This window comes from Syngnathus floridae, chromosome 4 (assembly GCF_059516105.1).
Source record: "Syngnathus floridae isolate MCC-2025c chromosome 4, RoL_Sflo_1.0, whole genome shotgun sequence".
NCBI classification, from domain to species: Eukaryota; Metazoa; Chordata; class Actinopteri; order Syngnathiformes; family Syngnathidae; genus Syngnathus; species Syngnathus floridae.
The window spans coordinates 18667942-18690469 of record NC_142416.1 but is presented as its reverse complement, the minus strand read 5'-3'; the positions used below and the strand labels follow the sequence as shown (position 1 = coordinate 18690469).

Below are 22528 nucleotides of genomic sequence, written 5' to 3'. Positions count from 1 at the left end.
CGATTAACACATACATACTACGAGTCACGTGACGTGAGTTAAATGGGGTTGAAGGGAAAGAAGGGCGGAGGGACACGACTTCCGGTGTGTCTCTGTTGCGGACTGATAACAACTCAAAAAAACCATGAATTTGTACATATGCATTTAATTCTCAGTCGTGAGTGGCCTTTGACTACATATTTAAATATTTATACAGTAATATTTACGCAGTCAGTGTGTCCTGTGTGTACAGAGCAGTTGTACTTATGTGCTGGTTTTAAACGAGGCAGCCACGTCTATGTGCAAGCAGCGCCATCTTGTGGAAAACGAGAGACGGTGCAAGCAAAAAATAAATAAATAAATAAAAAGTCGCTCTTGAGTGGTAGCTTCTTCCCAGCTGTAAATTTAATATTTCAATGTTCAACTACAGGGACACTTACTATTTAGTTTGAAAATTGTTAGAATTGTGATAATTTGGACTGGATAGTAATACTCAGACGGCAGTGACAAAAAAACCCACCAATATTACACTCCAGCAAGTAATTTGCTGCCATCTAGTGCTGAAAAAACGGCACAGCAAGAATAATGCAATTATAAAAAACCAATGAAGCACAAATAAGTGCTTCAACGCGAGATTGCATTGAATTAAGCAAACAGGGAAGACGGGGCCTGAGGCCAATAGAGAAAGGAGGGAGGCTAGAAAGTGTTAATAAAACAGGAGACTGTCTCAATCATTAGCTAACTTTCAAATCCTTAATGACTCACTCCAAAGCAGTAAAGGAATCAATGACTGAAGATAATGATAAAGCGTCTTGATCACATAATATAAAACCATAATTGTATTGAATCATCTGTGGAGATATCCATAAAATAGCACATCAAATTAGAAAACCACTGAATCAAACCGAACGGTCGCTACATGCTTGTGTATATATCCAGCACTGCTTGTATTTTTAAAGCACAGTCCCGACTACAACATGGCCGCCCGTTCAAAGATGCTAATGTACCTGCATTCTGCTCTAATTGGTCCCAGTGATGCTGGCCTGCTCCACCTGTGCTCAGGGGTGACGGCGAGGTGGGCTTGGGGGCCTGCAGTGCAGCGCTGCCTACCAGGCGTTCACATTATGCATACAAACACGTCTTTGTTGTCGGCCACTGGAAGAGAAAGCAGGGAGAGAACAAGAATAAGAAAAAAAATAAATAAGCAAGGGTGTGTGACTTGCTTGAGTTGAGTAGTGAGATCACTTGAGGTGGGCTACTCTTTCGGGGGTGTTATAATGCTCCACACGCTTCAGAGTCTTCAGATGGCATGAACTTGGAGAAAATTCACCAAGCTGGAGGATGCCAGAAAAACTAGAAGGTTGTCACCAAGTTCAACTTTGTAGGGCATAGAATATCAGTGCCGTATTGATAAGACCAGACGAGAGTTGAGACGTCTCATCAGAGCAATACATTTGGCATGAAATATGTTTGGCTGCGGCACGCAGACACGATTGGCTAGACTTTGCTCTAGATAAACAGATCTGTGTCATACTGCCACCAGGTGGTGGAAGACAGGCGCACCAGAACGAGCGGCACAAAGGGCATGCAACGTGACAAAAATGGTTTTAATTCTTTTGAATTATGTCGTTGCCATCTGTTTTTAAGGTACAATATTAGGTTGCCCCCCCTCCATCAAACAACAAGAACGTTCCGGTTTCACAATTAGTCGTTTGTAGAGGAGCCTCTCTGGTGGCTCCTTCGCTGACACACTTGTCTCCGCTGCCAACGTCCCACTTTGATATGGGCCGCCGCAGACGTTTGGCACCCGCTTTGCAGATAACAAGCGAAGCCGGCCGGGACAAGCAGCCAAACGCATTTTTGACACATGTATAATGCAACGTGTTTACTCCTTTTGCATTGTAACCTCCATGCTAGCACCACAAGGGAACGCACAGGAAGGAAGTCTTATCATCTCGCCTTCTTCATAATATCCACTTTTTTCACCTTCTCGTCACCCTTTACGCATTCCCAATCATGTCCGCAATGTTACTTAAAAAAACGGAGAACCGTATGAGATCAAAAATACTCAGTAGTAAAAATCTGGATTACAGAGGATATTAGAAATTCAGATGTGCTGAAAAACTTCCTATTTGCTTTCTTTCAAATTTACAGCATCTCAATTGGATAGTGTGCCGCCATCTTATTTCATGTGTCCAGGCCGTCCTTTTATGGCAGCTCCCCGTGGACGGCTAGCTAAGCCTGGCCCCATGGCGGCCGTCTCTCTAAAGCCTCAGTCTGAGCTCCCGGGGAGGATGGGAAAAAAGGCGAGCGAAGGAGCGCTTGACCCGCACGCTAATCCACCTCCTCTTACAGTTGCCGTCCTCGACATCACCTTCGAGACGAGCAACTTTGCTCTGAGACTAACACAAGCCTCGTGTGTCGATGTGACGGCACAGGGATTGTGGAAGATTTTTTTTTTTTTTTTACGCTAGACTTTTTGATGTTATTTTTTGGGGGTCTGGGGGAAATTAAAGATATTTCAAGGGGGACTTGACCTTGATGATCTCCTGCAGAGAGAGACCTTAGAAAGTTGGAAGTTAAAAAAAAGAGACATGGGAATAAGAGGAGGGGAAATGACACAGAGTTGACTGTGCTGGAATGAATAAACAGGCAAGAGAGTCTGCATTTGGAAGAAGCGATCAAAGTCGCTCCCAGCGGACGCCTCGCTCTTAATGAGAGCAGAACAAGGAAAGACGAGGAGAATGAAACGTGGGGAAGAAAAGGAATGGCACACCATTCCGACACTGACAAAAAAAATAGACGTCCGGAGTGGGACATTTGTGTGTGTGTTCAAGATGGATTTAACGTCTTTACCGCGGGAGCATGAGAGGCAAGGCCAGGTTAATTAAACCCGAGGGGGTCGCAGCTAAAGGGGCTGAGGTGGAGGGGGGGGGGGGTATTTGAATATGTCACTGAAATAGAATAGCACAAACATGTTGACTGCGCAAAAGGAAGAAGGGGCACTAATTTGCGTGGCACTCTCCAAACCCAGCGGGCCGCCCCGTCGCTGCGAGTTATTAATGTTTGTCATTAGCGACGCTGGAGGACAGCGACAAAAGGAAAGGAGGCGGGGAAATTGGAGGGAGGGGGGGGGGGAGACACACCAGAAAAAAAAAACAGGAGAAATTTATATGGGACAAATATTGACAATAGCTGGCTCGTGGGTATTGGAGTGGAGGAGATGCAAACTATGTTAATGAATGGTAATTAACCACCAGGGCTCGTCTCTCCTGGATCTTGGCTAAATTGGTCCCCGAGATGCAGCCCGAGACAGTCCTGGCCTAATCCTTTATTATAAAAAGATAAAGGAAAACGACATCATTAGCATATGCTAGAGAAGGGAGGAGGGTGGTGGCAGCAGCGGCGGTGAGGGGATTAAAAAGTGGATTTTTTTTTTTTAATTCTTCAACGGAGGATTCTTTGCACGGTTAATTATACATAACATGAAGAGAGAGGGAGAGAGGCAAATGAAAAGGAGAGGAGGGGATTTGAAAAGAGAAGTGCGTGTGTGGTCTCCAGTGGAGGACGTCGGCCGGCTCAAGGACAGCGGAGAGCCGCGATGCACCTTAAACATGAAGAAGAGACGGGAAAAGGTGTCAAGGATGGAAGATCTCCGGTGGGCGCCGCCTTACTTGTTTGTGATGTCAACAGCGAGGGGCCGCCGCCCACCAGGTGGCTGTCAATCACAAGCAGAGCAACTTGAAGGTGGCACCGGATAGTCACCTGGCCTAGCTGAAAAAGTCATGGGCTGAGAAATTTGGAAGAGGTGCTTATTATGTAAATTAGGTCCACTTTTGTGTAACAGTGAAGCCAAATTGCTCACCCAGACAGATTTTCACAAATAGAAGACAACAGATTTCCTTTTTCTTCTTAAATACAAACAATAAAACAAAATCCATTATTTAAGGAGATAAATCTTGGTCAACAAAATGACTTAAATCCCCCCACGACCATTTTACTTTTCTTCAAAGTGTCGATTTGGCATTTGTCGGGTCAAAGTCCTTAAAGTGCCAATTAAAAAAAAAAAAAAGAAAAGATTTTAAGAAATCAGCATTTGCCTCATCACGGCTGCTCCTTCTTGAGGAGTTTGGGGCTAAAAGGCGCTTCTGGAACACAGATGTTGAGGGGCTCATTACAAAAAGCTCGGCCCGCTGCGGGTCTGAGGCTCAGCCCGGTCGAGTTCCCACCGAGGCGGGCGGGCGGGGGTTGAGGGTGGAGGGGAGGTCGAAAAAGAAGAGGATGACAGTTTTCCCAGCCTCAGCCCGGGGAGTCAGGCTTTTTCGCTGACTGCGGCTGCTGCCGCCAGCGCGGCCAGCTCTTCTGTCAGCACTTTCCTCTCCTTCATCTTCACACGCAAAGCCTCCATTAGCTGGACGGCAGAAGGGATCTGCGAGGGGGGGGGCACGGGGAAGTGTCAGGGTGACGGCAGAAGAAGGGGTGAGAGAGAAAAAGAAGAAAAAAAAACGTGAGTACCTCTTATCAGTTAAAATGTCATCACTGGGTTAGTACAAGTCCAAAATGTCTTCTCCATTGAAATTAAGCCTACGATGACAACAAGCGGTGTCCTAAAGTTCAAGACACTTGCTGGCTGAGGGGAGCTTCAAAACCACCTTCAGATCAATCGGCGCTGAGAAAAATCACCCAAAGAATCTTCCCGGCCTCGCCTCGCCTTCATTAAAAGGTAGTAGGAGATGGCAACACAAGGCCGGGCAGTGTAACATCAAACGCAGCGCGGCTCCTCCGAGATCCGCCAGCGCCCAAAGGAACTGCTGAGACATCGACCCCTTTGCAGCCAACCCCCCGATCCCCCCGGGGGGGAGGGCTTCGCTCTGGAGGTGCCGCAAAGACACACCCACACAAGGGTGCGCTGTTTCCTCATCAGCTAATTGCACCCGGAGACACTAACAAGGTACAAACAAGACGAGCGAGGCGGCCGTGACGCGCCAAGGCCTTGGCGGGACTGCAAGGTGAAGAGGAGGGAAAATTCCAAAGTACAATAAAATCCATTCTGGGACACTCAGATTTAGTCATTTTGTACAAAAATAATGGGAGGAAAATAAAATAAAATTGAAAAGTAAATTGCCGGCCATCATAAAGTATCTATTTTATGCCCAGGCAATAATTTGAACATTTTGTAATATCCTAAGAAACCAAACAAAGAATATTGTTGTTTTTCTGGAGGGGAGGGGGTGGGCAAAAAATATTAAAAAACCGATGAACATCTAATGTATACCTTTCTTTGCATACAGTGCTAATTTATTCAAAAACAGCTCTCTCTCTCGAATGGTTTGCACACTCGATACCCCGAAGTCTAGTTTGGAGGTGCGCAGGGGTCCGCACCTGCTCTCCTGCATCCCCTGGGCCGCTCAAGGCAAAGGTGTTAGCGCTCGGCCGCTAATGTTATGCTACACTTGATTTAGCCGGGCCGCCCCCTGTCCCCTTCGGCGTAGCGCGAGAGATGGTGCTGGTGTGTCAAAAAAAAAAAAAAAGGGGGCGCTAAGCAGGCCCGACGAGCTTGGCCCTGTCCCCTTTGGCAACAGGCAAATTGCTACAGCAGCATTAAGCCACGATAACTCACGGCCATTACTATTCAACAGGCCCCGCAGAGCAGACCTTTTGTCTCGCTGTGATTCCATGAACATGTTTTAGAAGTGAACTGACATGGAAAGCCAGTGACACTGACAACACTGCCGGCGTGTGTGTGCACGTGTGAGGACAAGGACAGCGGCTCAGCAAGCAAAAGGTGTTTTCATGAGCCAATTAAATGACATTGCTATTCCGTAGCCCGAGGCGCACCTCGGGGTGGAGGACTTTGCGGCACTCCAGTGGCCATTGTCTGCTTTTGGCGTTACACCAGCCAACTTCTTTCTTTTCTTCGCCGCTACAGATCCATCATTTCGACTTTTTTGTCTTCTCCCTCGGAACAGCTTAGCACGATTATATTCAAGGGCTCAATTTGGGAGACTGTGGCAGGCTGCTGAATGTGTAAAACGAGAACAGGGGAGGGAGGGAGGGAGCGAGGCGGGGATGGTTTGGTGTAAGAAAAATAAAAAATGATACTTTTAGAAAAATATATTGTAAGTTTAACGGACTAAAATGAGCTATTAAAAAAATGGGGGGGGTCGTGAACTTAAAGAAATAGTCCCGGCTACACTCCGATGTAGGCCACCATTCAAGGTGAGGCAAAAAGGGAGGGGCTTAAAAACAACAACAACAAAAAAAAGCAACTCCTGCTGATCTTTGATCTTCTCACTTTTGTTTGAAAATCAAACGTATCAAACGAGGGAATAATAACAACAACAACATGGGTGATAAATAGATTAAAAAAAAGTCCAAGCACAAAGGCGTCGAAAAATCTTGCATTTGATTATCCCCGATAATGAATATGTCACATTTGCAGGTAAGAGAAGCGCCGGGGCGCAGCCGAGCCCATTCTCTCCTTGGTAATTACCTTCCCTTGCAGCCGCCCGGCCCAGCCGATCCCTCCTTTCTCCCCTCCGAGCCACGGGAGACTGATATGAAAGGGAATTGGACACTTGGGGCCACACGTGGAGTAATTAAAAAGCTCTCCTGCACTTGATACCTTGTTTGGAAACATCATTTTGGGTGTGCAACGTGCATTTGTTAGGGATGTGACCTAAATACGGGCCAGATTAAACACAGGGAAGCACCGGAGCTTTGTTTCAGATTGCTACGCTCATTAGGTGCGGAAAATGAGCTGATTGCGCCACCGCTGGGTTTTAAATTTACAAAGGTGAGAGCCATACAAAGGAGATGTAACCCTTGGGTGGGATTTAGCAATCCGGAACACGCCGGCGACTTTGGCACGGCTCATTGGCACGAGAGAGGGTTAATGTGGCGAGAAGCGGCGAAAGGATCAACGAGAGGATTTGCACCCGTTGAGTAAAACGGCGGAAAATATGGAAAGCGGGTACAAAAGTTGGTTAAAATGTCTGACTTGAAAAATCTCGCCAGACTTTGACGCATTGGAGAGTTCGGCTCGGTGAACGGCTGAACAATTTACTGGAGTCGGAATTAATTTTTGGGACGCCATCATCATATTTAACTCATATTTAACTCGTTATAGATGTCTAAGATGGGTTAACCTCGCTGTATTTTCATGTATCACTTGAAATGTACTTGAAAAAACAAAAACGTAAGCTCATCTTGATATTGAATTGAATTAGGGACTGCAAATTAGCAACCCATCCAGATTTTGGAATTTGTTTTAATACTTTGACCCGACTGACACTTTAAAAAGAGACAAACTTATTCAAACATAGCAAATCATTAAAACAAACTCTCCTTAATATTCCTTAGTGTCTGTTTTCACAGTTCTGCAAAGAGGTCAAGCGTGCTTGCTTCAAGTTGTTTGTCAGTGCCAGCTGAAGTTAATCACCAACACGGAAGGCGCGAGGCCATAAATTCTGATTTGTTTCTTACAAATGCGCGGTAAAATTCCACAAAAGAACAATCGCTTAGAAATCCGCCATATCATGAGCGTGAGTGATTTACGAAGACACGGAACGTTATTTCAATTTCCAATCGTTTACTACGCTGCCTTTTGCTATTTACTCACAGAGAGCGTTTAATGGCACATAAAAAGACACTTCTATCAAAAGACACTTTAACAAGCCAAATAACTCCATCTGGGTTTGAGGGTGGGGCGGGGAAAGAAAAAATAAACGTCCTCTCGGGAGAGTCGCTGCCACAGTGTTGTGACATATTTACCGTAACAAAGCCACGGGCTCCAGTCCCCGCCGCACGCATCCAAACACACCCCAAAAAGATTTAATTAGTCCAATAATGAAATGAAGCTTAATTAGAGTCACTTTCCTTGGGAGAGGCGCTTCGACTCGGAGCTGGTTCCTTGTCATTACCGAGCCCGTAATGAGCCACAGAACACGACGCGGCGCATCATAACAATAAAAGTTTCCTTTTATTCTTTGATATGTTTAGCGCAGAGGAATAATGATGTAAGCGTCTGTGGCAGCACAAATTAAGTGTATTATTTAGCAGCGGTGAGCGATAGCGCCCCCCCTCCCTCGTCCTCTCAAAGTTCAATAAACCGAAAGGAGTTATGTCGGCCCCGTAGCCAATCCATAAAGGCCTTTGACGTTTTATGGCCAGGCCCCTTCCGGATTGGTCCGGCTTGTCTCTACACGGCCGGGCTAATGTTCACCTGCTTGTTATGGTTCCGAGGCTGATAAGAAGCGATGCGGGGAGGTCTCCCCCGGGTGTGATTGGCGAGTAAATATTAGCGGGCCCTCGGCGTCGCCCGGCGCCAGTAAACCACTGTCCTCTCATAAAGAAATCAACAGAGCCAATGACTTTTTAAATGTTAATATACTGTCATGAGGCTGGAGGCCCGAGCGCGCGTTGTGAAATGAGTCTGAAAAATGATCTGGAGGGAACGCCAGCGAGCATGTGTGTGTGTTTGGGTGCACGCATTTCTCCGTTTCATTATTGGCCGGCAGCAGAAGCCAGTCATTTCCCTGTCTTCATAAAGACTTGGCCCATTAAAATCTACCTCTATTCAATAATTAGGACTCCACAAATAAACCAAAGGCAATTAAATCAATGCTTCCCTGGGCCGGCGCCCGGACCCCGTGGCCCACGCGGACACTCCATCTTCACCGCTGGCGTTATTCATGGCGGGCTGCGGTGGAGCCGTACAGCACCCCCCCCGGCCTGCTCATCGTTATTAGATAGCGCCGTCCCTCGATTGCAGCAGCCGCTAGCGGTGGCTCTCCGATGACCGGCTCGGGTTTTGATTCCGTCGGAAGCGAGCGATTTGGGAAAACTCAACTTTTCAATGTCAAGTGTCAAACTGGATGGCAGTTTTAGAAAAGGCCGCGGTTTTGCGGTTCAGGGATTCCATCTCATCTCTGGGAAAAAATCCATTTTCTATTTCCAGCGACGTTACATTCAAATTTACAAAAGGAGACGAAATTTGATTTGGCTTTGAACGCCCGGGCTGTGATGCTACTCTTTTTTTTTTTTCCCACAAAGACAACACGCCACACGTCTAGTTGCCCGTTTGCCGCTCTTGTTATGTTGACATGTGGCTGAACATGACAGGCATGGAGAGGAATGGCCCTCACACACACACACACACACACACACACACACACACACACACACACACACACACACACACACACACACACACACACACACACACACACACTGAGTGAGTGATGGCTCGGCTATTGACAGGGCCACTGAGATAATAAAGCGCTGTCCCACTGGCAGCTCTATTAGACTCTGTCAGTGACAAGAAGAGGCTGCGCCGGCCGACGGACGGACGGACGCAGTCCTCATCTCGTGTCGCTGACAAGCCAGCCAGTTAAGGACACTTCTCCTCCTCATCCGTCTATTTCGGTCTTCCTCGGTGTCTTCTTCTTTTGGCCGTCGGTGGCATGATATCACCATTAGGGCAGAGTGCTGGCAGAGTGCTATTAGTGTCACGGGCAGGGTGACAGGCGGGGCCAGTCGGCTTCACAGATGTTCTGCTCGCTGAGCTTTTCATAAGCAATGACAGGGAGGAGAAGAAGACATGCTTTTTTTTTTTTTCTGTGTGTTTCACCAGCAGGTTATTATCACTGCTTGCTCTGCTCGGGCAGGGGACAAAAAGACGAGTAAGGTACAAACAAATATCTTAATCAGGCTAATTTTGAGCATTTTCCCTCCCTTTTGATCATTCTAATGTGGTTATTAAAGTGTGATCATATTTTTATTCTGTCTAATCTGCTAAAAAAAAAAAAAAAAAAGAATTATTGGGGCGGTTATAAATCTTGGCTCAATATTTCTGACTGGTGACTCCCAAAAAACACAAAAAGGCAAATGCGCCGTTGAACTGCAAAAAAAAAAATCTCCTCGACAAAAACAAGATGAGTGGAACATGCCAGATCAAGATGAGGGCAGAAAACTCTCCAAATAAATAAATAAATGAGTTAAAAAAAAAAAGAGAGAAAAGAACAAGATGGACTTGAAAGAAGATGGAAAAAGTCTGCTGGAAAGAGCGATGAGGAGGGGGGGGGGGTTGACTGCAAGGGTCCCGGCGGTCCCCATAGGGACCCGGGGGCAAGTCTCAGGCTTGTCATACTCGGCTCTTCTCTTCCTCCTCCGCCCCTCCCACCCCCCCATCACCCCTGTTCTGCCCACGGAAAACGTCGATAGCAGGCTGCCGGTGCCGAGGTCTCTAGTGAACACTAGCTCATTCTCCCGGCATCGACAGGCCCGCCAAATCAATATTTAGTTCCCCACTAACAAGCTGCCTCGGGGTCTGAGCCAGAGAGAGAACGAGCGAGAAAGAGAGCGAGAGAGAAATGTGGGACAGGCCAGGATGGCAGAGACAGACAGAGAACAGGGACTGAAAGCTGTCCAGCTAGAAGGGAAAAACACAGATTCAAGTCGAGCGTCAAGTGTGTGTGTGTGTGTGGGAGGGGGAGAGGAAGGTGGAAAGGTCAGAGGAAGATCTGGGGAACAAGAGAACGGTGCCTGGTGTGTGTCGTGGTGCGGAGGCGACGCATGAGTGCCTGCGGCAGCCTCTGACAAGAACACAGACGAGATACACACACACACATGCACACACACACACGCAGAGCAACACTCAATCACACACGTATCACAGCGAGCAGACGTTGACAGCTCTCCAGTAAAAGCTCCTGCAGAGCGCTTGCAGATGAGTGGCCCGACTTGCTTCCTTTTTTTACTGGGGAAGATACAAGTCTGCCTCTCAGGTCCATGTCCACACAAGTGCGAGGATATTGTTCAATTATTTTGTTTTGTTAGTATTTTTTTTTTTTTATTTGGTGAAAAGGTGCGAGTGTCAAACGCATGCCACAGGCAAGAGGTGGCGCTGTGAGTCCTCAGAGTGAGGCAGAGCGTGGGTAACTTTTGCACCCTGGGACGCCATAACATTTCTAATATTGAGACCTTTTGACCCTTCAGGGCCACCATACTTCTTGGCTATGTGTGTAAGCCAAAACAAGTTGACAGGCCGTATTGTTTTTGTTGACCTGTCACAAATTATTTTTTTTCTGTGTAATCAGCAGCTAGTTTCTGAAAAAACTCACCTATTTGCATTTTTATTTTTTTTATTATTTATTATATTATTTTAATATTATTATGATGGTTTTTTATGCTATTGCAGAATGCTTTCTATATATAAATTACATTTCATGTAATTTTTTTGTTATTGCAAAAAAAATTAACAAAGCACAGGCACAATTTTTAGTAATTTATCTAAATCGGCAAAGTGTGTAAATTTTCAATCAATAAATTGTCAAAAATATCAATATCTAGTCAATTTAAAGAAACAGCAGATAAAATGATAGCACCGACCTTCTGCTGGAGGATGTGGTTGACATTGTCCAGCCATGCCTGATCTTTGGAATCCTCTGAAAGGCTCTCTGTCCCCTGAAAGACGGAGATAATATTTGCCATCAGTGACAGAAATAGCAAAGCCCAAAACCAACGTTGATTTCTCCAGAGAGAACGGGCCACTATTTATCCAAACACAGACGGGTCCGAGTGCTCCGAGGTCCGGACCTTGACGACTCTCCCCGGAGACTCGGCGGACGCCAGCGAATGTTTACATGCTTTTGGTGTCAAACGAGCTCTAAGAGCGGCTAGCCTTGTAGCGGCTAATGAACTCAGTGAAGAGTGACTGCTCGCCGCACGACTCGGTCTCCTGGCTTCGGACCAGGTGGTACCGTTTGAAATGAAGCGACAAGACCGCTAGTGTCTCAGTGCGACAAGGCCAAACAGGGGAGAAAGCGTGCGGCTGTGCGTACCTAGCTAAGCAAACACTCGCAAATCCTGGAAAGCCCGACCCGACGTGCGCATACAAACTTTATGTGGACTGAACGATGATATAGGACTCACTGTTGAGCATGGGTGTCAAAGTCAAGGCCCGGGGCCGGATACGGTCCACCACATTATTTTACGTGGCCCGCAAAGACAAATCAAACTCATGTCAGTACTAAAATTACAAATTGTCTTTGCTTTTAAAAAATAGATAAGTTGCTAGCAATTTTCTTTATCACATTCATCTTTTTAAAAGATTTGAATTCAGTCAGTTATATACGTGATTTTGTCCACTATGAATTTTTTTTTTTTTAAGTTTTCCTTTATGTACTGTTTTAATGAGGTACCGGATTTCTGATGGTATCAGCAAATTTCATTTAATGCTATTTTAAAATAAATTTAATGCCCATGCACCTTCATTCATATGATAATTTCATGGTCATTATTTTAAGTTCAAATATACATTGACGACAGGAAGAGTCCATTTTTCTTTTCACACACACCGACACACACACTTGGGGTTTAACACTTGCAGTAGATTAAGAGCGTGTTTATCCCTCGGCCTTTTGTGAGGTTCCCGGAAGCACTGATGCGATGCTTTGTGATAACACCACGGATCAGGCTAATTTCAGCGTGCGTCTAATTAGTGACTGCCGCTTAATGGCAACTGAGAAAAAGGGGGAGTGTGAGAAGCTGGTCTTCAAACGTGTCAGAGGTGATGTACATTCACAACTGGAAAAGCCATTCAAAAGGTCTGCTTGACCTTGGTGGACGGAACTTTTGTCGCATCTGATGGCACCATCCATCTCCATCCAACGGGCCAGCTTAGATGTGTGAAGACCAATTAATATTACCGAAAAATTTTCCCTGAGTCAAACTGCTCCAGGAAAAGATCAATGAGGCGGAAATAGCAAACAAAATGGCTTTTGGAGAAGAAGCAAGCTGGACATTACGAGCATCTGCTCCTTTCACCGAGAACGTAAACGCAGTGCTTAGACGCAAAAAGTTCCCGCAATCATCTCATCCATCTCCTACTGGTGACCACATCAATGTGGAGACTGGAGAAGCTGTCAAGAAAGCAGTGGTGAGGAAATGAGAGGAATTTGGACCCGTGGAGCTTTCAGTCGTGATGAGTGGGACATTTACTTCTCCTTGGTGGAGCTGAGCTGCAAGGGAATGAAATTGGTTTCAAGTGTGAGTGAGTGAGTGAGGGAAGGGCGAGCGCAGACTCATCTCCCGTTAGAAGGAGACGAGGACGACGTCTCACGGGACTTGAGGTTGATTGCAACACGGATGTGCTAATTGACGACTCTGCTCGGGTGAGATCTATAGCGGTGAGAAGAAGAGTTGGGCGGGTCGGTTTCATCTGTGCTTTCTGTTCAAACAAGCAACTATCCAAGTCCAGGCCCAAAATGTGCACCACTCTTTTACGATTATATACTTGGAAGAAAAAGTTTGGACGCCCGACCCCGTCGTCCCTCACCTGCTCCGAGTCCATGATGTCGGCCAGATCGTTCTCGGACATATTGAGGATGGAGGCGGCGACGGACTTGGCTTTGATCATGGATTTGGCTGATGGGCCGCTTTTGGCCGCAACAACGCCGGCCGGCCTCAGCCTCCTCCTCCTCTTCATCAGCTGCCGTTTGACCTCGTGCACGTCGAGCAGCGTTTCGCCGGCCAGGGCCTGCGGGGAGGAATAGGAGCGAAAAGAGAACATGACGAAACGGAGAAGAAGGGCGAGCGACGGCCGTGCCCCGGCAGATGAATAAATGAAATTGATCAAGCATGCGCCAGAGCGGCGGCTTAGTACATTATGGAGGACTATCGAGTTTGGCGCGCCCAGATTCTCTCCGGTTTTCGCCGCGCGCTCCCTTGAAGGAACGGCGTCCCGAGGGTGCCTTGCCCCGTCGATTGAAAAGCTGCGGGAACGAGCCTTTGATATGGAATGCACCTCGAGTTTTGGCTAAAATCTCCACAGACAGGGAATCATTCATCAGAGGCGGAACAGGCGGGTGGGGGAGGGGCGGGTGCTCGTGAAAGATACAGCCATTCATTTATTTATTTGCTTTCTGAAGGTCTCGCGGCACAACAGGGCAGCATAACACGCTTAATAATTAAGCTTGCGAGGGGCCGCGTGAAAATGGTGCCCGGGTGGACGGACGGACGAGCGAGGCGAGCCGAGCCGAGGCCCGGGATGGCCCGGCTGCCTGGGCGCTAAACGGGAGCGTGTACGCTAAATACGGAGAGACAATTAAATGTTAAAACTGCCACTGTACACGAGCAAGTCAATAAAGCAAACTCCCCTTTGCTTCATTTTCAGCTTATTGATCGAGGCAATAATCTTCCGTATCATTCCCCTGCAAGCCTGCCGAAAAGCTGACCTTGGAATAGAAGAGGCGGGAGCGAGGGATGGCTCCCGCTCTCATTGCGCGCAAACAAATAAACAAAAAGAAGTGTACAACTTGCTCTCGGAGCGGAGCGAGGGACTGGTGATGAAGCGCGGCAACATCTATTGCTCTCGTAGTTGCACACCGGTGACGTTAATAAAGCTGTAGTGAAGTTACGTTTGGTTTGTGAGCGGGAATAAAAAAAAAAAGGATGTAAACAACAAGCAGAGTTGGGATGGAATTGAAATGTTTAGAAACAAAGAGCATACTGATTGAAGGGAAAAAAAAGTGGTGTCTTAAGTTACAATTTTGGCCTGGTCTATCTTCAGGTTGCTAGCATGAAAGGTGAAAGGTCAAACATTGTCCGGAGGTATGGCCCGGGGAACATTTGAAACAAGATTTTTACTGACCCGACGCATATTTAAAAAAAGTTAAATAACGTTGAAAGACAACAAACTTTTTTTTCTGCCCAAATTACAAAAATTACATCACAAATAATAATACTAATTGAATAATTGAAACCGGATCAACTCCTCAGTCCTACTTGACAATGTAAACGCAAACCAGTTCGTAATCTATTTTCCACGCCAGTGACAGCTGGCCTGAAAACCAAAACCCGCAAACAAGCATCCAAGAGCAAATCACGCTCGACCTTCCGTGGCTAGCACAACGCGGCTAATTCATAACCCGTCGTCCGTTTGATCTGATAAACGTCCGCTGCCGCTCGAGCTGGTTTTGGCGATAAAGGCTCCCGTTTGCCCTGGAGGAATACACAGCTCATTACCTAACAGCCACACATCCCCTTCTTTTATTTACCGCCTAATAGATATTCACTGTCACCAGTCGAGGGTTACATTTAATTGACCTAAACCCTGCTTGTGGAATAATCCGGAAAGGGGATTAGGAAGGGAATTCATCAGACGTTCCGATCTACGGGAGGAACGGCTCCACGCACACACACTAGACGTGTGTGTAGCGCGCTTAAGTTGAGAACTCTTAACCGGGCTAGCAGCACAATTGCCGTAGCCAGAGGGCCAATTTAGACGAGGCGAGGATTAAGGCATAGCGATGGGGATGAAACGAGCAGCTAAAAAGACATCTTCAATGATAACTGGCTCCTTCTGAACCTTGCCGCACGCACGGGAGGGCGGCGGGGCCGCTCGAGAGCAAACCGAGCAAGAAAATGATCCGCTGTAAAATGCATTCCAGGAAAGAATTGGAACACATTTGACTCCTAAGAAGGACAATAACGTGAAAGTTATTGTGCACTTGGCCACTACGCCAGCGACTTTTGAGCACTTTTGATAGCCGGAGGCGTATGCAGGGGCCAAAAGGCTCTGCATGAAATAATTAAAAAAATAAAAGCGCATAGACATTCAGGAACAACAAGCTCACAAAGACACCGAGACGACCCGTAAACACGCACACAGCAGCCCCTCCGGTCGTGATCAATACACGACAAGAGTAAATCTCCTCCGGACGTCAGGCAGCCCAATCAAAGGCCCGGCCCCGGCTCGACGCTTCTTATAGGGGATCACAGCAGCCGGCGGCGGACAAACAATAATGTGAATCCTCGACACAACAACAACAAGACGGCCTCACCCCGCCTCAGGTTATGGGAAAATGGAGCCATCGACTGGATATCAATACGTCGTTGCTTGAGTTCAAATCATATGCGCGATAGATCTCGTGCATGTTCGTGGTATCGTGAGGAAAAAAAAAAAGAAGTTTTCTTGCAGACGATCCTAAAACTACTTGTAAAGGGATCAATTGATACATTTTTTCCCAACTGCAAAAAAAAAATATCGCAATATCGGCATGTCACGGATGACCTCAGCCCCGTTTCGAAACGCACTGAATCTGGATTTGGCCCACGTACATGAAAAACTTGAGACTAAGCACAGACCTCTTTGGCACGGCAGCCCGATCGTAAACACAAAGTTTTATAACAATTTTTTTTCTTCTTTCGTCGGAAAACATTTGAGAAATACCAAACTTATTGGCAGAAAGGGAGATAAAATAAAACAGGGCAATTGTAGCGAAAGCAATGTAAGCGCTTTGGAAAGAAGAGAGGAGATAAAATCCGAAGGGCCGTGGCAAAGCGCCACCAAACACTGCGCGTGATTTATGGATGCGCGGTAATCGAGCGGGCTATCTCTGGCCGGCGTCTTCTTTCTTTGACAGACAGGTGTCAGCAGAGCGGAGCTGCAGGACAATCTTTTATCGCTTTGGCTTCTTTTTTGCCAGATACGTAAACACACGGCCAGCCGCGTGATGGATCACATCTCGGTAAAAATAACCGTGCCAATTCCCTCAAAGCGCTCATTTATCTACCTGCGATGGCCTTTATCTCTTCAAAACAGGCATAATGACATCAATCATTTTTTTTTGGGTGAAAGAATTTGCCAGTGATTTAAAACGAGTTAAGATGATTGGACGCCCCGCCCTCCTCCCCGCTGACTTTTGATCAAGCCGGAGCCTTTAAGCGGAGCACCTTGATGAAAGATCGGAGCTGCTCCAGCTGGGAGGAGGCCTGGCCGAGCTGCCTCTGAAGCTCGTCCAACGCTTGGGAGCGCTGCCGGGTCAGCTGCTCCGTTTGCTCGGCGGCGCTCCGCTCCAGAACGGCCAAGGCCTGCTCGCCGGCTCCCACGCGAGCCTGCAGGGCTTGGATGCGCTGCTCCTGCATGCACACAATGATGGTCAGCTATGTATTTAAAAAAAAAAAATTGGACCAGAGGAGATCAATCACATACACTGGCGAGACAAAATATGTGAATCCTTTGGAATGATCTGGATTTCTGCATACATGGGTCAGAAAATTAGATCTGATCTTCATCACAGTGCAGGATGAGAAAATGACATGACTATTTTTTTTCTTCCTCGAATTGTTATTCTGCTACATCATCTATTCTGTTGAGCTTCAATTGGCAGCCAGAAGTTCTCCTGCAAACAGTCTGGATCAACTGAACTCATTTTTTCATTCATGATAGCAAAGCGTCCAGGCCCTGGATTAGCAAAACATGACAACACCCGCCAACGCAATCCAGTTCATTGCGCGCTTGTCGGGACTGTTAAAAAAAAGCGGGTCACCTTTAAGCTGAATTTGCTAGCTCAGAATTAGTTGCGTAATTACATTATCAAACCTTTTTTTCCAGGTCAACCTTCAGTTTGGTGCAGGAGTCCTCATGCTGGGTTTTCTCTGCGGTTGCAACGCTCAGTCTCCGCTTGAGAGATTCGACAAAGGCCTTTCTGTTGGAAGCTTCTTCTGATAAACACTTGACCTGCCAGCATAAAAATAAATAAATTAAAATTGTCCTTGACAATCACTGTGTGTGATTTTTTTTTTAGCTTTAGCGACGTATCTCGAGCACCTTCTTCTCCAGCTCCTCCACCTGGCCACGATAACTTTTCTCCATCTCCTGCAAAAACTTGAGCCTCGTCCTCAGGTCTTCCACCAGCTGCCTCTTCATGGTCACGTCTCGTTCGGCGTGGCTCGCTCTGCGCACATGTGAGTGTAAATTTCAAATTCATCTCTTTGGATGATCAAGCGACGTGATGCTAATGCAACGCTAACACGCTAGCGCGACGACGGCTCATGGTGACAATTAAATAGGCAAAGAGTTGCTGACTTGAAGACGCCTCCCAACAGGCGCATATTAAATCAAAGGCGCTGCGGAGGAGCGGCAAGTGTGACGGCGAGCCACCCCGCTTGTTGACAAACAGCGTTTGGAATCAGCGGTGACACCGCTAATCAATGAGCGTAAATGTTTAAATTACGATCAGAAGTGCGGCAGTCGCGCACAAGAAGGCGTCGGCGGGAGGTCTTAGGATGGATGACAGGAAATATTTGCGGGCTGACAATAATTCCCCCACTTCAGACGCGGCGTGTGGCTCGTTCTGCGCCAGCTGTTTCATTTTGACAAAATGTGTCTCGTGTCGCGTTCCATTTCAATTAGCGGCCTTTTGTGACGTGTTTGATTTTTCAGCATTTGGCAAGCTTCACATACAACTAATACGGCTTGCGTCAAACAGAAATGGTTTTAAATACGCGTCATTTACTGCCTTTTTTTTTAATATAACAATTTGTGTCTTCTGCAGCTATTGTGTTAAACAGAATGGCCTCCATCTTGTTTGTTTACATCAATCCACATGTATGAGACGTCCCTAGAACAGCTTTTGCGATTAAATGATTTTAATATAAATAACCACAATCTCAACTCTACTAGTTTTATTATCACGTTTGATTTCATTTGAGTAATTCTTAGGTGTACCACTAGAGGGTGCTCATGCACCGCAATCCCTCATACTGATTAAATTTACAAATCAAATTTAACCCGCATTCAATTTCAAACAGGCTCACTACATCGGCAAGTTTTTACGATGGCAGCTTGCGGGATGGAGCGACTCGTAACCTTCTGTCCTACGCCGGCCGTGAGCAAATGCTTTGGTGTAAGTAAATGTCCCCGTCTCCCGGGGTGGAGGAGCGCCCGAGGGTACAACGGCTGAATAAATGTGAGCCTGCTTGTCCTATTGGAGTGGCATTAAATTAAATAAGAGTGGAGGAGTCTGGCCTGAGGACTTTAAGGGGGTGCTCACCGGTCCCCCCCCTATGGATTGGGCCATTAATGAGAAAACCCATATTGAACCTTTCAGATGACTGTCTGGTGTTGACTTAAAGATGAAGAGCGGCAATAAGAGCCCCGGTAGGCTCGCTCTACCCCGACGCTAATGGCAATTAGATGGACAACATTTATTTTAGATGTTCCCTTCTTGTGCAGCCCAAAAAGAATAGGGGATGAAAAAGAATGAGGGAGATATATATACGTCTCCAGTGTGTGATCTGTATTTATGAGTGTTAGCAGACGGCAGAGCGGCAAAACTACGGCTCTGATCACTGGCCGCGTTTGTTCCCTTTGTTCCGCCGCTTGTTGCGGCAATATTGTTCATCAAACATGCGCGCATTGTAATGATAACAGCGGCGAGCGCACGTGCGTGTGCTCGCTGGCGCTTTTTTTCCGGCCGGGGCTCGGAACACGGCGGACACTTGATGTGGCTGATAGACAACGGGGTGAAAAGATGAAAGGCGCACCTTCATAAATAAAGCAGCGGCATAGTGCCGGATATTGACTGAGGACATGCCGGTGTACTTTGAAATTCTTTTTTTTTTTATGTGTGCTACTCTCTTCTTTAAGTCGAAGCAGCTCGGGTCCCTGCGCGCAACGCCGAGATGTATATTTCAGAGGCGTCTAGACGTGCTCTTTCATTTTGAGAAGAGGGGTCCCTCCACGGAGGAAAAAGGAACGGCGGGCTCCAAACGTGCACGTGCGTGCTGTGGGTTTCTGAGGCTGTCGTGGAAACGGGAGCGCGGGGGGATGTTTCGCTCTGTCTACGCTGTGATCCGCCCGGCGCTTTGGTCGCATCCAAACACGACACACCCGCTGCGATTGTACACATGCCCTGGATGCATTATTGAGGGCGGGCGAGCGGACGACACAGCACGCCTGACGAAAAGAAAGGAGGCAGGAGAGGATGCGGCGGTTTGGAATTTGACAGACATTTTGGTGGTTAGCCATGTAGTTAAGCTCGCCGCTCACTGAAATACCACCTCATGGGATTTGTTCCAACCCAAAGAGGTCCACAGGCTTTTCCCAGGACAGCTTGACCTCTGAACTTTCACCGCACGACAAGGCTGGTGAAGTGTTTGTAGTATGACGTTAAAAAAAGTGGCGCAGTGAGAGTGTGCGTCCGCGCGCCATCTAACTCATTAGGGCTGGCGGCCCGCAGGCAACGAGTGAGGCTGCGTGGGTTTTAGTGTCACGGGGCAAAACGCCGCCTCCTGCGGCACGCTATCGATCCATGCGCTGCTTTGATCAGCACTCCGCGTCGGCTACCCACATAAACAACGGCGGCGCTACATGACGCACGCGCGCATGCGCCGACTCGCTCGAGTCCGCCTGTGTGTGAGTGACGACAAACGATCTCGTTTCAATTTGATGATGCTCTGAATTGAACATCTTAAATTTTTTTGGGGAATCAGTGATGTACTTCCATTTCTTTACCGATAGCAATTATTTACTTTTTACTTGTGGGGCCTTTAATGCATATGCTTTTTCTTGGTTAAGTAAATTTCTATCAGCATATTTGCATCAAGTGATAGATGAGAAAATTCACTATTAATCAATACATAAACATGTTTTGATATTTTCAATGCCAGACAAAAATAAAACAATTCCTAATTATGACAACAAATGTGCCCAGTAGATGACACCCGAAAAATGATGCTGTAATATATTATTTAGAGTACTAGACATAAACAGATAATTACTTAAAACTAAATGTACGTATGGATTTATCGTATGCATAATAATGTGATTCGATAGTTTATTTAATAAACAATAACCACAAATATATTTGTGTATTATGGAGATGATTTATTTAATCCAATTTAGCTAAACTATTTATTGTGCAGGTATTTAAATCATAAAATTATGAGCAAAAACAATATATATTTATGTATTTATTTAATCATTTATTTTATATTTTTTGTTAGAAATTAGCATTTTTGTTAGAAAATTTTAATATACAGTACAATATTAATCCTTATACTGCTTCCAGCCACGAGTGGCGATTTTTGTCTTCATATAAAACATGCAGAGAGAAGGAGCATGTGTCTGCGTGCTGCCACACGGTGGAATCAAGCACTGCAGATCAGCGCTGCGGCTGATAAGCGAGAAGCCAGGACGGAGAGTACGAGACAAAGAGGCAGAGGGGGGAAGCTGATGAAGAAAGGAGAAGAACAAAAAAAAAAAGAAGAACCAAACATGGAAGGGGTAACTAACTTGTCCTGCAGCTGGCGGACTTTGTCCTCCTTCTCCTGCGCTTGGCCTCGCAGGGCTTTGTTAGCCGCCACCTGCCTCGTGACCTCCGCACTTGTACTCTGGTGGGGGAGGGAAGAAGGGCACACCTTGTGAGTGTGTGTGCTGTATATGGGGGAGGTGGGCTTGATTGCAGAGGGGGAGTGTGTGTGTGTGTGTGGGGGGGCACGACACGGCTGATGACAGGTCAGCCGCAGCATGCCTCCTCATTACAGTTCCAGCGGGAGGGGGGGAAAGGTGCTAAAGGAGGTTAAGAGGAAAGCGTGGTTTTCAAAGTGAACCAGATAAAGGGGGTCGCTCGGAAAATCAAATTGAACCCCTCGACCTGCATATTCATTTTTTTTGTATTCATTTAGTACGGCTTCCTGGAGGACTTTTCAAATGTAGCAAAATATTAGGAACGGTTTCTGTATTTCCCGAGTCTGTTAAAGTGAGCGTCTTTCTCAGAGGAGACTTTCTTTCCCTCAGTCGGGAGACGTGTACCTAATGAAGCGTCCAGTGAGCGGACTGACCTTGACTTTGGCTTGCAGTTGTTTGACCTCCGCCTCCAAGGCCTGGCAGGAGCATTCAGCTGTGCGACGGGGGAAAGTGCTTTGCCTCCACTGCTCCAGTTCCATCTCCACAACCTTCTTCTTCTGCTCCAGACCCACCAAATCAGACGTCAGCTTCTGCAGGGTGACCAACAAATATGTTCAAGATGAAAATGATCAATTCCGGTGTTTGAGAGGCGAGTTCAAAAGTGACAAAGAGCTGCCGGCGGCGCCGCGGGAATTCCGAGCGGCATTGATGACACTTCCTGTAACGCGGGCTTTGATTTGGCCGAGCCATTTTCAGCCCCCCTCGGTGAGACGTGACACTGACGTGGAGTGATGACACACCGGCGCTCCGTCCATTAGGCCGGAAAAGACAAGACGCCTCTGATGACTAACGTGGCTCCGAGTGACAGTCAATCAAGTGCGGGATAAATTAGGGAGGACAGGTTGCGGAAATAGCCACATGTCCGAGACTGCCTGTCAAATGTTTCGAGACGCACTTGACGGTGAAGTTGCTCCTTTTGAGGACGGAGCAATAAAGAAAGACCAATATTTAAGTTTTTTTTTCCTTTTTTTTGGGCTCAGCCTTTTAATCCCGCAATAATCCCAGCGTTTAACATGAAAGAGGAGGGTAAGACACTCCACGCTTAAAAAGATAAGGCAGGTAAAAAAAAAAAAAATGGAGCCGAGTAATCCGTACGAGCGAGGAAATGATCTTGTATTTGAATGCCATGCATGACACAAGCGTTTCATCAAAAGGTCTTGCTTTTGTCACCTATTTTTTTTTCAAAGCTTCTTATTCCACTTTAAATAATTCCAGGGAATTTTACAAGGTGAATCTAATTTGAAAAAATTTACCATTTCATCATAGCTGTAAAGTTTGAGTCAAAGTTTTTTC

The 22528-nt window shown here is 46.6% G+C and overlaps 1 protein-coding gene across 12 annotated transcripts in view; it reads right to left on the bottom strand.

The window, feature by feature from the left end:
- cntln (centlein, centrosomal protein) overlaps positions 1–22528 on the bottom strand; it is a 224174-nt gene that overhangs the window by 322 nt on the left and 201324 nt on the right. For 4 of the 12 annotated variants that reach the window (XM_088374818.1, XM_088374817.1, XM_088374819.1 and 1 more), the window contains 9 exons: positions 21610–21765; positions 21062–21159; positions 17594–17720; positions 17366–17503; positions 16976–17020; positions 16717–16902; positions 13319–13519; positions 11371–11445; positions 3298–4408 (listed from right to left, as the gene is read on the bottom strand). In XM_088374818.1, coding sequence (XP_088230944.1) covers positions 4292–4408; positions 11371–11445; positions 13319–13519; positions 16717–16902; positions 16976–17020; positions 17366–17503; positions 17594–17720; positions 21062–21159; positions 21610–21765 — 1143 coding nt within the window. In that variant the 3' untranslated portion in view covers positions 3298–4291. Of the gene's footprint in view, positions 1–986; positions 1135–3297; positions 4409–11370; positions 11446–13318; positions 13520–16716; positions 16903–16975; positions 17021–17365; positions 17504–17593; positions 17721–21061; positions 21160–21609; positions 21766–22528 lie in introns of those variants that run through there. The other 8 variants (XR_015858262.1, XR_015858263.1, XR_015858258.1 and 5 more) reach the window with 8 other exon arrangements.